We start from the raw sequence: 12,854 nt of genomic DNA, 5'->3' as shown, positions 1-12,854 counted from the left end.
TTCTGTTAATTTCAGTTTGGTCTTAATTTAGCATGTTAAAGCAACTATTAATCAATAAGATTTGTAGTTTTTCCAGATTAGCTACATGTGTCTCTACTGGTTGAAATCAATTATTTTTTTCTAAAATACTAAATCGGACATTTTGGGGCATATTATGTTTCTTTTTAGAGGAAACACTTTGAGATTTTATGCTATAGCAGTGGTGTATCACACCTTTTTTCCTGTTCTTAAGTATTTGATGGGTGCCAATGAGACCATGCACTGGGCCAAGGTTCCATTGAGTTGTACATCTGGTTTACCTCAGCACCATTCATTTTCTTATTTTCAATGTTATGAGTACCATTGACAAAGTGTTCAGGTTGGAGGGCTTGAGAGGGTATACGAGATTGGAAGAATTTTCCGGAATGAAGGCATCTCTACTCGTCATAATCCTGAATTTACCACCATTGAGGTAGGAGCGCCACCCTGTGCCCCCTGCGCACACACACATCCCTCTCCAAATATGCATGTGATTAATGAAATGTGCAATGGGCTACTTTAAATTGGATCTGATTTGTTAGTTTGTATTTGCAAACTAGATGTATGAAGCATATTCAGACTATGAAAGCATGATGAAAATGGCTGAAGAAATTGTTGTTCGATGTACTATGGCTACTCATGGCAAGCTTAAGATTGATTATCAGGTAATCCATCTTTATCGTGACATTTGTTCTCAGCTTACATCACATGTTTTTTTTATTAGATTTGTGTGGACATGCATGCTTTATCACAGAAAAATCATGCTGTAGTTTGTTGCTTATATCCCGATTCGCTATTGATATGGTAGAACTAGGGATAGCATGAAGAACCTGTTCGTGGCCCTCCCTCTGGAGGCTCTGACTACTTTTAGGGTTCTTCTTGTTTGATTGTATCCGATGATGCAACTAGATATTTATAGCTGCCCAGACTAACAGATAACCCTAACAAACTAACAACTCGATCTAATCCTGGCAGAGCCAACAAGCCAAAGCGCTACAGTGACCACGTGAACAGTACGCCCCTATCCTTTAGGGCCTTGCCAGTGGACCACAAAGCCAGGGCCAACCTGGCCATCACAGCTATATTTCCTAAAATCTGTTTTTATTGTGCCGTTTCACCAATTTACTATTGAATTTTCATTTCCTGACCTTTTAGTGCAGATATGGTTGGAAATTAGCCACCAACATCATGGGCAGTCCGCTGGACCAACACTAGGCCTATTAGGCCTCCATTAGGGTTAAGGTTAGACATAGAATTGGATATATTACTTGAGGGTCAAGTAAAGACTCTCTATACAAAGAGAGATGTACCAATAAAGACAACCAAGGAAGAATTATCAGGATAGATCCTCATCTAACCTGCCTTGAGATTCGCGCAGCCACCGTGGGCATGCCTGATCTCAAGTGTCTGGTTCAGCATCTATTTACCCTTGCAATCCCCAATCCCCTTCTCTCTGCACGGCTCCCTGATCAGAGCCGTGACATACACAGCTTTATATTTCTGCCTTTATATCCATTATTAGTTAACATAGTTCTGTTTAATAAAACACAGGGAACTGAAATTTCTCTTGAAAGACCATGGAGGAGGGAGACCATGCATTCTCTTGTCAAAGAAGCAACTGGAATCGACTTCAACATCTTCGGACAAGATGTTGAATCTGCTAAAAGTGCTGCAAGAGGACTGCCAGGGATCAACACAGGAAGCAGGGGAAGTACTTCACTGCAATCCTGTTCATCTGTTGGACATGTTCTTAATGAGGTATCTTTAGGGTCTTTTTGTACAATTTTTTTTAGTTTCCAATAAAGGTAATGAGTCATCCTTTGGTTTTTTAACAAGTGGGATTAAATAGCTTTCCTGCAAACAGAAGGTGAAGTTTTATTTATCATAAACAGAAGACAGCAGAAGGCAGTGGTCTATAGCAGGGGTTCGAGGAGTTTCCTAACTCCTTGCTCTGGCTCCTACCTCCTAGCTGAGTTGGTCAGGTGGTCTGGTCCTGCTCAGTTTTTTCCTTAGAGAGACAGCTTGGGTGTGTTTTCAGGGTGTGTTACAGACCCTTTAATCCTGTAACATTTTTTGTTTTGGGGCTCTTTACCCCCCCAACCCCTTTTTCTTCTTACTATATTGATGCGCAGCTCTCCTGCTCGTTTGAGAAAAAAAACAATATTCTGTTAGCTGTTGCCTTGCCATCACCCATCAGTAGAAGGCTGAAGCCGAGAACTGCAGGTAGCATGAATATTAGATGCACTGGTTAGAGTTTGGGGAACCTATGATGGATAACTCTTGTGTCCTCTTGGTCTTTGTGGGGCTGCAGCACATGGTCCTTGCATGGACCATAGCAGCACTCTTTAGCATCTTGGACTTTCCTCTCTAGGACAGCAGTTAGTGTCATCTCTAGGACAGCAGTTAGATTAGCATTATTGGCTGCCCAGCAGCTTGCTGTATATATATATGGCCACCCCTCCCGTTGGAAGGCATGGCATTGTGTTTGAGTGAATGAAAAACCCCAGAAAATTGCCCCAACACTGAGTATCATCCTCTCAGCTCAATGAGAGTGAAAATTGAGCTTCTAACATCTGGTATCAGGGCCGTACTTTCCTGTAGACTGTAGACTGGATATCTCTTGTTCTTCTCCCTCCCAAGCAGCAGTAGCAGCTGCTGCAGCACCAGCAGCAGCTAGCGCTGCAGCACCTGCTGCAGCCCCCATTCCTTCTTCCTCACCCGAGCAGACGAGCAGCTACGTCCTCTCCACACAGTAGCCCCTTGGAGGCGCGCCATGTCCGACGCACCGTCTCGGCGCTCGGTTGTCTAGAGCGCACGGCGTCAGCGAGACGCTGAGCTCGCCGTGGCAGAGGAGCGCAAGCGAGCGACGGCGCAAGCCGCTGAAGCAGCGGCGACGCAGCAGCGGAGTTGGCGGCGGCCAGGGCGGAGGTGGAGACAGAGGAGGCGGAGGATGCAGCGCGTGCGACGGAGGTCAAGGTTGAGACCTTGCGCGGCAGCCTCAGTGGCTCCATCGCCGGCGACACCACCGCCGACAGGGACCTTGAGGAGCTGGAGAGGGAGAGGGCGCGGGAGCGGGCCGTGCAGTGGGCAGCAGCCCACCCCGAAGGCGGCGCCCTGGAGGCCGGCGCGCCCGGCGGCGGCGGCGTGCCTAGCGGCGGCGCGCAGGGCGGAGGTGGCGTGCCTAGAGGCAGCGGCGCCCCTGGCGGCGGTGCGCAGGGCGGTGGCGGCGCTCCTGGCTGGGGCGTGTGCGGCGGCGCCCCCGGCTACCACGGCCTCCAGGCGGTGGTCCGGGACGTTGGTCCCTGTGGCGGGTGGCCAACCCTCACCAAGTCCAACTACGTCGAGTGGGCTGCGGTGATGAGGGTGCGGCTCCAGGTGCGGCACATGTGGGATGCCGTCCAGTACGATAACGTCGACTACGACGAGGACCGTCGGGTGCTGAATGCGCTCATCGCCGCAGTCCCTCCCGAGATGCAGTTCTCGCTTTCAGAGGTGACTGCCAAGGAGGCCTGGGATGCCATCGCTGCGGCTCGCATCGGCAGCGACCGCGCCCGCAAGTCCACACTGCAGGCACTTCGCAAGGAGTGGGAGAACTTGGCCTTCCAGCCAGGTGAAGACGTCGATGACTTTGCTCTCCGACTTAACACTGTTGCAGAAGATGGTGACGTTCGGCGACGACACCTACGACGAGAAAGCTGTCGAGAAGCTCTTCCGGTGCGTCCCCGAGAGGTACAGGCAGACCGCTCGGTCGATCGAGTCTCTGCTGGACCTCTCCACCATGACGATCGAGGAGGCGATTGGTCGCCTCAAGGTCGTCGACAGCGACGAGCCACAGCCTCCCTCGGGAGGTATCTCTATCGGCGGGAAGCTCCACCTCACTCAGGAGCAGTGGGAGGCCCGGCGTGGTGACGGGAAGAGGGGGGAGCCCTCTTCCTCGGCTGGTGACCGCAAGTGCGGCAAGCCGCGCAGGGGGCGCGGAGGTGCCCAGGCCGAAGCACACGAGGGCGCGCCGAGGGCGGCGCCCGTGGAGGCGCTCAGGGCGGCGCCGCCTACAGGCCCAAGGCGGCACGAGACGACGCCTGCCACAACTGTGGCAGGCCCGGCCACTGGGCCGAGGACTGCCCGCAGCGGAGGCATGGGGGCCAAGCCCACGTCGCGGAGGCCCAGCCGGATGACGAGGCGGCTCTGTTCCTGCTCCACGGGGCCATGGAGCTGCACCCGGTGGCACCGTCCGCCACCACCCTACTCCGCCTCTCGTGCCTCGACCATGTGGAGCAGCTCTGTGACGTCTGCGTGCTGATGAAGCAGAGGCGGCACCCCTTCCCCCAGCAGGCGAGCTTCCGAGCCAGGGAGCGGCTCGAGCTCGTGCACGGGGACTTGTGTGGCCCGGTGACACCGGCCACACCAGGAGGACGACGCTACTTCCTGCTGCTCGTCGACGATCTCTCCCGCTACATGTGGGTGATGATCCTCGGCAGCAAGGGAGAGGCTGCGGACGCCATCATGCGTGCTTAGGCTGCTGCAGAGGCGGAGAGCGGCCGCAAGTTGCGCGTGCTGCGCACCGACAATGGCGGCGAGTTCACGGCGGCCGAGTTCGCGGCGTACTGCGCGGATGAGGGCATCCAGCGCCACTACTCCGCGCCGTACAGCCCGCAGCAGAACGGCTTCGTCGAGCGGCGCAACCAGACAGTTGTGGGGATGGCCCGGGCCCTCCTCAAGCAGAGGGGGATGCCGGCTGTCTTCTGGGGAGAGGCGGTGGTGACGGCAGTCTACATCCTCAACCGCTCGCCCACCAAGGCACTAGACGGCATGACGCGTATGAGGCTTGGCATGGGCGTAAGCCGGCGGTCTCCCACCTGCGGGTCTTCGGCTGCCTCGCGTTTGCCAAGGAGCTTGGCCACATCGGCAAGCTCGACGACAGGAGCCCTCCGGGAGTGTTTATCGGCTATGCGGAGGGCTCGAAGGCCTACCGCATTCTCGACCCGGAGACAGCGTTTGCGCACGGCGCGCGACGTTGTGTTCGACGAAGGGCGAGGATGGGCGTGGGACAAGGCGGTGGACGACGGCTCGGCTCTAACGTACGACGACTTCACCGTCAAGTACGTCCACTTCGAGGGAGCTGGGGGAGTAGGCAGCTCTTCTTCGCCGAGCGTGCCTACCTTGGTCCCCGAGCCTCCACCGGCTCCGGCGCCCGCTACACCGACGGCACCACGCTCTTCAGCCACAACTCCGGCTGCGCCGAGTTCCTCGGCTGCACCACCACAGCCGGCGACGCCATGCACTCCAGCACCGACTGCCACTCCTCCGAGCACGTCTACTCTAGCACAGCACCTGCTCATGCTGAGCACAGCCCGGTGGAGTTCGCTACTCCGCTCTCTCACGGCGAGGAGCGCATCGACGCGTACCACGACGGCGAGCTGCTACGGTACCGCTTGATGGAGGACCTTCTCGGCGATCAACCGACGCCGGGTCTGGTGCCTCACGACCTGGAGGCGCAGTTGCACCTCGCGTGCGACGACGGCGAGCCTTGGTCTTTCGCAGAGGCCAGGGGACACGTGGCATGGCATGCCGCGATGCAGTCGGAGATGGATGCGGTTGTGAAGAACCGCACTTGGGAGCTTGCCGATCTCCCTCGCGGTCATCGTGCGATCACCCTTAAGTGGGTGTTCAAGCTGAAGAGAGATGAAGTCGGCGCCATCGTCAAGCACAAGGCTCGCCTGGTGGCACGAGGTTTCGTGCAGCTGGAGGGGGTCGACTTCGACGATGCCTTTGCTCCCATGGCACGGATGGAGTCCGTGCTGACTTCTCCTTGCGCTGGCTGCCCTGGAGGGCTGGCACATCCATCACATGGACGTCAAGTCAGCGTTTCTCAACGGTGACTTGAAGGTGGAGGTCTACGTGCACCAGCCGCCGGGGTTTGCGATCCCCGGCAAGGAGGGTAAGGTGCTACTTCTGCGCAAGGCCCTCTATGGCTTGCGGCAGGCCCCGAGGACGTGGAACGCCAAGCTGGACTCCACGCTCAAGGGGATGGGCTTCGAGCAAAGCCCGCACGAGGCGGCCACCTACCGGCGGGGCAATGGCGGCAATGCCCTGCTGGTGGGTGTCTACGTCGACGACTTGGTGATCACTGGCACCAAGGATGCGGAGGTGGTGGCGTTCAAGGAGGAGATGAAGGCCACCTTCCAGATGAGCGACCTGGGGCCTCTCTCCTTCTACCTGGGGATCGAGGTGCACCAGGACGACTCCGGGATCACACTTCGACAGACCACCTACGCCATGCGTGTCGTCGAGCTTGCTGGGCTCACCGACTGCAACCCAGCTCTCACTCCGATGGAGGAGAGGCTGAAGCTGAGCCGTGACAGCACGGCGGAGGAGGTGGACGCTACGCAGTACCAGCGCCTTGTGGGGAGCCTCCGCTACCTCGCCCACACACGGCCGGACTTGGTGTTCTCCGTCGGCTACGTTAGTCGGTTCATGCAGCGACCGACAACGAAGCACTAGCATGCCGTGAAGAGGATCATCCGCTATGTTGCGGGGACTCTCGACCATGGTCTTCACTACCCGAGGTGCCTTGGAGCGGCACACTTCGTCGGGTACAGCGACAGCGACCACGCCGGCGACATCGACACCAGCAAGAGCACGAGCGGGATCCTCTTCTTCCTCGGCGAGTGCCTTGTTAGCTGGCAGTCGGTCAAGCAGCAGGTGGTGGCCTTGTCCAGCTGCGAGGCCGAGTACATAGCGGCCTCCACTGCTTCGACTCAGGCGCTCTGGCTCGCTCGACTGCTTGGTGATCTCCTCGGCAGAGACACTGAAGCGGTGTAGCTTAGAGTGGACAGCAAGTCCGCTCTGGCCCTGGCGAAGAATCCCGTTTTCCACGAACGGAGCAAGCACATCCGGGTGAGGTATCACTTCATCCGAGGCTGCTTGGAGGAAGGAAGCATCAAGGCGAGCTACATCAACACCAAGGATCAGCTTGCGGATCTGCTCACCAAGCCCCTTGGGAGGATCAAGTTCCTTGAGCTCTATGCTCCAGGACCGGAATGGTCCAACTTTCCCACAAGGCGACGCACAAGACTTAGGGGGAGAGTGATGTATAACTCTTGTGTCCTCTTGGTCTTTGTGGGGCTGCAGCACATGGTCCTTGCATGGACCATAGCAGCACTCTTTAGCATTTTGGACTGTCCTCTCTAGGACAGCAGTTAGTGTCCTCTCTAGGACAGTAGTTAGACTAGCTTTAGACTAGCATTATTGGCTGCCCAGCAGCTTGCTGTATATATATGTGGCCACCCCTCCCGTTGGAAGGCATGGCATTGTGTTTGAGTGAATGAAAAACACCCAGAAAATTACCCCAACACTGAGTGTCATCCTCTCAGCTCAATGAGAGTGAAAATTGAGCTTCTAACAACCTAAATGCCCAGTTTTTATATAGGTGAGATTTAGATTCTAATTTTTATTGAAATCATTAGGAAGGGTCCTACTATATGCAAAGCTGGTAAAAATAGGTCAAGACAAAGAAAAGGAACAAGTAATACGATGGGAGAGAACACACAAGACCTTTTAATACCAAACTCCAAAGACCTCTAATGGAATCCAGCAGCCAATATAGCTCTCAATCTCATATTTTGCAGGTGGTTCCATCTGACATGCTTCCTGGTTATGGGAACCAGAGGCAGTAGTGTGTTGAGTAAACATTCTATTAGTTATTGTGTGTTGCTGCTTTCTGTGTTTAAGGATTATCTCCTTACTTTCTTATAAATGTCAATATGTTGTTGCAAATTTAATCATGGATATGGATCGCATGTTGAAACCTTGTCTAGAATATATCTAATAATTTGCTCACTAAGAATTTACCAATGAAGTTTACATATTGTGTAGTTTAATGGATATGCACACCTAAAGTTACAGTGAGAATTGTGCTTTCTTGGTTTACCTTCCCTGTTAATTGTATCTAGCTATGTGCCTTGAAGTTCAGACTGTAATATTGCAGGCGTGCTTGGTCATTTTTTAAGTACTAAGTAGCATACTGTAATCAAACATGACACCCAATCCTCGAAACTGCAACATTTCAATGTGTCTTAGTACTTTATATATCATTGCTGTCAAGAGGCTCATTTAACAATTCTACTTCTCATGCCAGGTTTTTGAGACTTTTGTTGAATCTACTCTTGTACAACCAACATTTGTCCTTGACTACCCAGTTGAGATATCTCCATTGGCAAAACCACATCGGAGGTAAATACTGCCCCTGTTTCAGTTTACATGGTACCCACATGTTTTTATAAGTTTTAGTGACACAATTCTCACTAATCTTACTGTTTGATTCCTTATGCCAATGTTTGTGGTAATTGGTAACATAACATAAAAGAAATTAACTGACAGTTTCATTTTGGGGAATTAAAAGTCAAAACAGAACTTAAATTTCACTATTTCAGTATGGAAGGGTGTTTTTCTGGTTAAGCCCTTTGTAGGGGCTTTTGAAAGATATGCAACTCAGTGAAAAAAATATCTAATGAATGGAAAATTCTGTACACAAATACACAATAGTTATGTGAACCATGCACTTTGCCCAATTGGACTCATTTTGTTGTAGACACATTTGTGGGGAGATAATATATGTACAGGAAGGAGTCAGCTTTAGATAGACAGATTTAGTTGGTTTGTTTGGATATTGCTTAGGGGAGTTGTTCTGCTTGTTAGGTTTGGTTTGATAGAGATAGACATGGAGATGAGCTGTAAGCTTATGGGATTGTAATTGTGCCGACCGCATATAACGAAGGGGAATTTGAACAGGAAAAGTAAGCAAGAAAATAAACCTAATTATGTCAGTGCCTCCGTCGTGAGGGCAAGTTTGTTTATCTCTTGTGCCGAATTAGCCTACCTGTCTTCCAAATCCGAGTCCCATATCATCTGGTATTGGCACTGCTCGCCTACACGGCTGTTTAGCCCGTTTACAAGCCATGTAAATGCTACACGGTAGCGAATCGTGTCCATTTACTCACCTGTTCAAGCCATTTAGGGCGTGTTTGGGAGCATTCCACTCCATGTTTTTTAGCTCCACTCCATAAAAGAATATCCAAACAGGTCTAACTGCTCCACTCCACTCGACCAAAAACTAACTCCACTCCAACTTTTTCATGGAGTTGGTGCTCCACCAAAAACTAGCTCCACTCCAACTTTTTCAAGAGGTGCTCCACCAAAAACTGGAGTTGGGTAAATTTACCCACCGTGCCACTGATTACACATCTCCGTACCCCTTCGCGAAGAAAAAAGAAAAGTCGTCGCTTTTTTTTCCTCATGCGGGACGCCCCTCCGCCGCCAGATGCACCTTTGCCGCGGGCCACACCTCCACCGCCAGTCGCTGCTACGCTGCGGGCCGCACCTCCTCTACCAGCCGCCCGTCTGCCGCCTGTCCCGACCATGGTCTTGACCTCCCCTGCGCCGAGCAGGTACTGCCGCCGCCGAGCTCCTGCTCCTCCGTCGTCGCAAACCTCCATCACCTGCTCGTCGGGCTCCCGCCTCCGAGCGCGCGATTCCTCACCTCCACGCGGCCGTCGCCGGCCGGCCCTCCGCCGTGCCGCGCCGCGACCTCCGGCCGGCCCTCCCCTCCACGCGCGATTCCTCACCTCCGTGCACGGCCGTCGCCGGCCGGCCCTCCCCTCCACGCGCGGCGCTTCCCCTCTCCGCACGATTCCTCCTCTTCGTAGCGCGCTGTCGCCGCCTGCCGGCCCTCCGCCGCTCCGCGACCTTCGGCTCCGGGGCTCGCGGCCACTGCCGCCGGAGCTCACATCCTCCACCGTCGGGGCTCGCGGCCTCCGCCGCCGCCGAGGCTCCTGGTCTCTGCTGCCGCCCCAGGGGCTCGAGGCCGCTGCCGCCGCCGCCCTCGAGGCTCGCAGCCTCTGCCTCCGAGCCTCCCCGCCACCGCCGAGAGCTCCTCGGCCTCCCACGCCGCTGCAATCGAGCTCCGGCCGATCTGCCCTCCGCCGCTCGTGATGCCGATGCCGTGTGGGGATCGGAAGCACAGCAAGACACTGACGTGTGGGGTCCTGCTTCCAGAGTTCTCTTTTTTGGAGCAGAGCTCTCCCAAACAAGTTGTACTAAAATTAGTGTTGGTGGAGTGGAGCTGCAAGGCTCCACCAAATTTGTGGAGTGGAGCTGCATTTTTGGGAGTGGAGTGCTCCTAATCAGGCCCTTAATGACCGTTTAGCCTTTTAAATGGCTGTTTAGCCTGAATAAAGAGCTCAACGGTAGGTGACCGACTGTTTAGTGTTTAGTATTTAGGATAACACTAGGTATCGGAGATCCTTTTGATCGTGTGCTATCAGACATCATCAATCCCAGCCACCAGATTTGATGCGTTCCCAGACTATAAGGGACACAGCAAACAAGGATTGTAATCATGTTGTTCTACCTTAACGAAGCTCCTGTGCTTTGCTTAAAAAAATCCCAGCCACCAGAGCTCACCCACCCTTTTCTTCACCGCTTTGTGCTCCATCCGACAATGTGCGACGCCATGCGAAGGATGACCTCAAGGTTCTCAGTGAGAAACTTGACAAGTTTGTGACGGTTGTCGAGGCCAACACCCTCAGGGTTCTCAGATCCTTGCACAGCACATGGCACACATGGAGGCGTCCAAAAGACATTGCAGTGTCTATGTGCCTTATTCTACAAACTTCATGCCAATTGCCTGGTCCCTGATTTTGTTCAGGGTTGTGCTGTTTGCCAGCGGAATAAGACTGAGCATCTTCATCCTGCGGGACTCCTTCAACCTTGAGGCGTGCCAAGTTCGGTTTGGGTGGACACCACAATGGATTTGTCAAGGGTTTTCCCAAAGTCGGAGGCAAGTCAGTGGTGTTGATCACTTCTCCAGTATGCACATTTCACTGCCATCTTGATTGCTCTGGTGTTCTTCGACAACATTGTCCGTCTTCATTATGTACCTTGCCCAAATGTCAGTGACCGTGATCCAATCTTCATCAGGCACCCACGCCTTTTTGGAAGGAGCTCTTCTCTCTCCAGAGCACCATGCTTCGTCTCAATACGGCATTTTATCCTCAGATCCACGGTCAATCTGAGGTTGCCAACAGGATTTTGGGTGTCTATTTGCGCTGTCTTGCCAGGAATCGACCCAATAGCTCTTCTGGGCAGAGTACTGCTACAATGCGATTTCTATCAAACTTCATTGTAAGCGACACCCTTTCAGGTTGTTTACGGGTGTGAGCCTCCTCTGATGTCATACCAGCCAGATTTGTCTAAGGTGCTGGGGGTGGACAAACACCTGGTGTATTGTGGCACGTTTTTTGCTGAGATATGGGATTCCTTCTTCATGCTCAGGAGGTCCAATATGATGGCTTTCGTTGGGACGTTTAGTTTGACATTTGAGATTGGATCTGGCTGCGTCTATACCATCTGTGGGCAAGTTGACACGAAGGTTCTACGGTCTGTTTCAGGTTGAAGCTCCTATAGGTTTTGTGGGCACCCCTCCAGTTGCACCAGTTCAGCTGCTGGTGATCAAGCTTGGAAGATTTGATGGAGGTGGGTGATTAGAGGAGGACAACGTAAGGCGTAATCGTGTTTGGTAGATGGACATGCCCTGGACCTTGGGGGCGCAGCTTGGACGCCAGCGATGGTGAGATGCAACCAATTGGTAGGAATTGGGAGAATCGAATCAATCTATTGCTTGTTGTTCATGGTTACAAGGTCTTTATATTTATAGGCCATACTCTTCCCCTCATACAAGTTTATCTCTACAAGCTGAACAACTAAACCAAATATCTAAACTACCCTCCTTTATCTGCAACTAACCAATTGGCGTATGATGGTGCCATACTAGCTGAATGGACTCTACTGCTGCTGCTGCTTTCCACATCACTCATACTTGGGGCCCCACATGATAGAGCAGTTGTGCCTGAGTCTGCAAGAGTCATTCATGCTCATCTTTGTCGTGGGGTGTGGGAAGTCTCAGTCCATTGGGTCGGCCACAGTGCAGAAGATGCTACCTGGAAACCTTTGCTGGAGTTCACTGAGCATTATCCTAAATTTCAGCTTGAGGATGAGCTGTTTCAGAAGGGAAACCTTTGCTTGGTTAAGTGTTGTGGATGCAGCATTTCTAGGCAGGCAATATATGCGCAGGAAGGAGACTTTGAGGTAATGATAGAGTTGGTTTCTTCAGATATTGTTTGCGTTGTTCGGGTTGATTTATTACAGATAGACATGGAGATGAGTTTTAAGCTCATGGGATTGTAATTGTTACAGACCCTATAAATTAAGCGTGAGGTTGATCAGGAAAAGTAAGCAAGTATAAACCTACCTAGCTCAGAGCCTGCATCATGAGGGCGATTTTGTTTATCTCTTGTGCCAAATCAGCCTACCTGTCTTGAAGTGTCTTCCAAATCCAACTCCCATATCACATTGGCACATGTTTGTGCTCATCATTCTAGAAACAGTTGATTGCAGCTGCAATCTGTGCTAAAGGCCACTGCATTAATATGTTATATGCTCGTTTAACATAAAAACTTTTTTTTAACACGTGCACAGTTCCAGACTATATAATGTTCTTTACTCGATACTAGCGACATTTCGGTACAAATTAGTTGTGTTGTTTATTTAGTGAGTTTGAGTATGTACCATGAAGTTGTGTTCACTAAAATAGTTTGTTTCTCTTGCTGTAGTTATGCTGGCCTCACTGAACGATTTGAACTTTTTATATGTGGTCGTGAAATTGGCAACGCATTTTCTGAGCTCACAGACCCAATTGATCAGGTAAGAATGTGCCACTTTCAAACTGCATACCTAAGTGCCATCATTTGAAGCATTCTTTGTGAAGTTTGGTAAGGACA

At 52.2% G+C, this 12,854-nt stretch overlaps 1 protein-coding gene across 8 annotated transcripts in view; it reads left to right on the top strand.

The window, feature by feature from the left end:
- The window catches only part of LOC120669789 (lysine--tRNA ligase, chloroplastic/mitochondrial-like), a 31,239-nt gene that overhangs the window by 12,675 nt on the left and 5,710 nt on the right, over positions 1 to 12,854 (top strand). For 4 of the 8 annotated variants that reach the window (XR_005672807.1, XM_039949630.1, XM_039949629.1 and 1 more), the window contains 5 exons: positions 359 to 451; positions 579 to 683; positions 1,570 to 1,776; positions 8,156 to 8,250; positions 12,687 to 12,777. Coding sequence is in view for 3 of the 8 variants with exons in the window: in XM_039949630.1 (XP_039805564.1) it covers positions 359 to 451; positions 579 to 683; positions 1,570 to 1,776; positions 8,156 to 8,250; positions 12,687 to 12,777 (591 nt within the window). In the remaining 5 variants the exon portion in view is untranslated. Of the gene's footprint in view, positions 1 to 358; positions 452 to 578; positions 684 to 1,569; positions 1,777 to 8,155; positions 8,251 to 11,465; positions 11,663 to 11,848; positions 12,163 to 12,686; positions 12,778 to 12,854 lie in introns of all 8 variants that reach the window. The other 4 variants (XR_005672810.1, XR_005672809.1, XR_005672811.1 and 1 more) reach the window with 4 other exon arrangements.

Source organism: Panicum virgatum, chromosome 4N (assembly GCF_016808335.1).
Source record: "Panicum virgatum strain AP13 chromosome 4N, P.virgatum_v5, whole genome shotgun sequence".
NCBI lineage: Eukaryota > Viridiplantae > Streptophyta > Magnoliopsida > Poales > Poaceae > Panicum > Panicum virgatum.
Note: the sequence above shows the minus strand (reverse complement) of the source record. Positions and strands in the feature narration are given on the sequence as shown.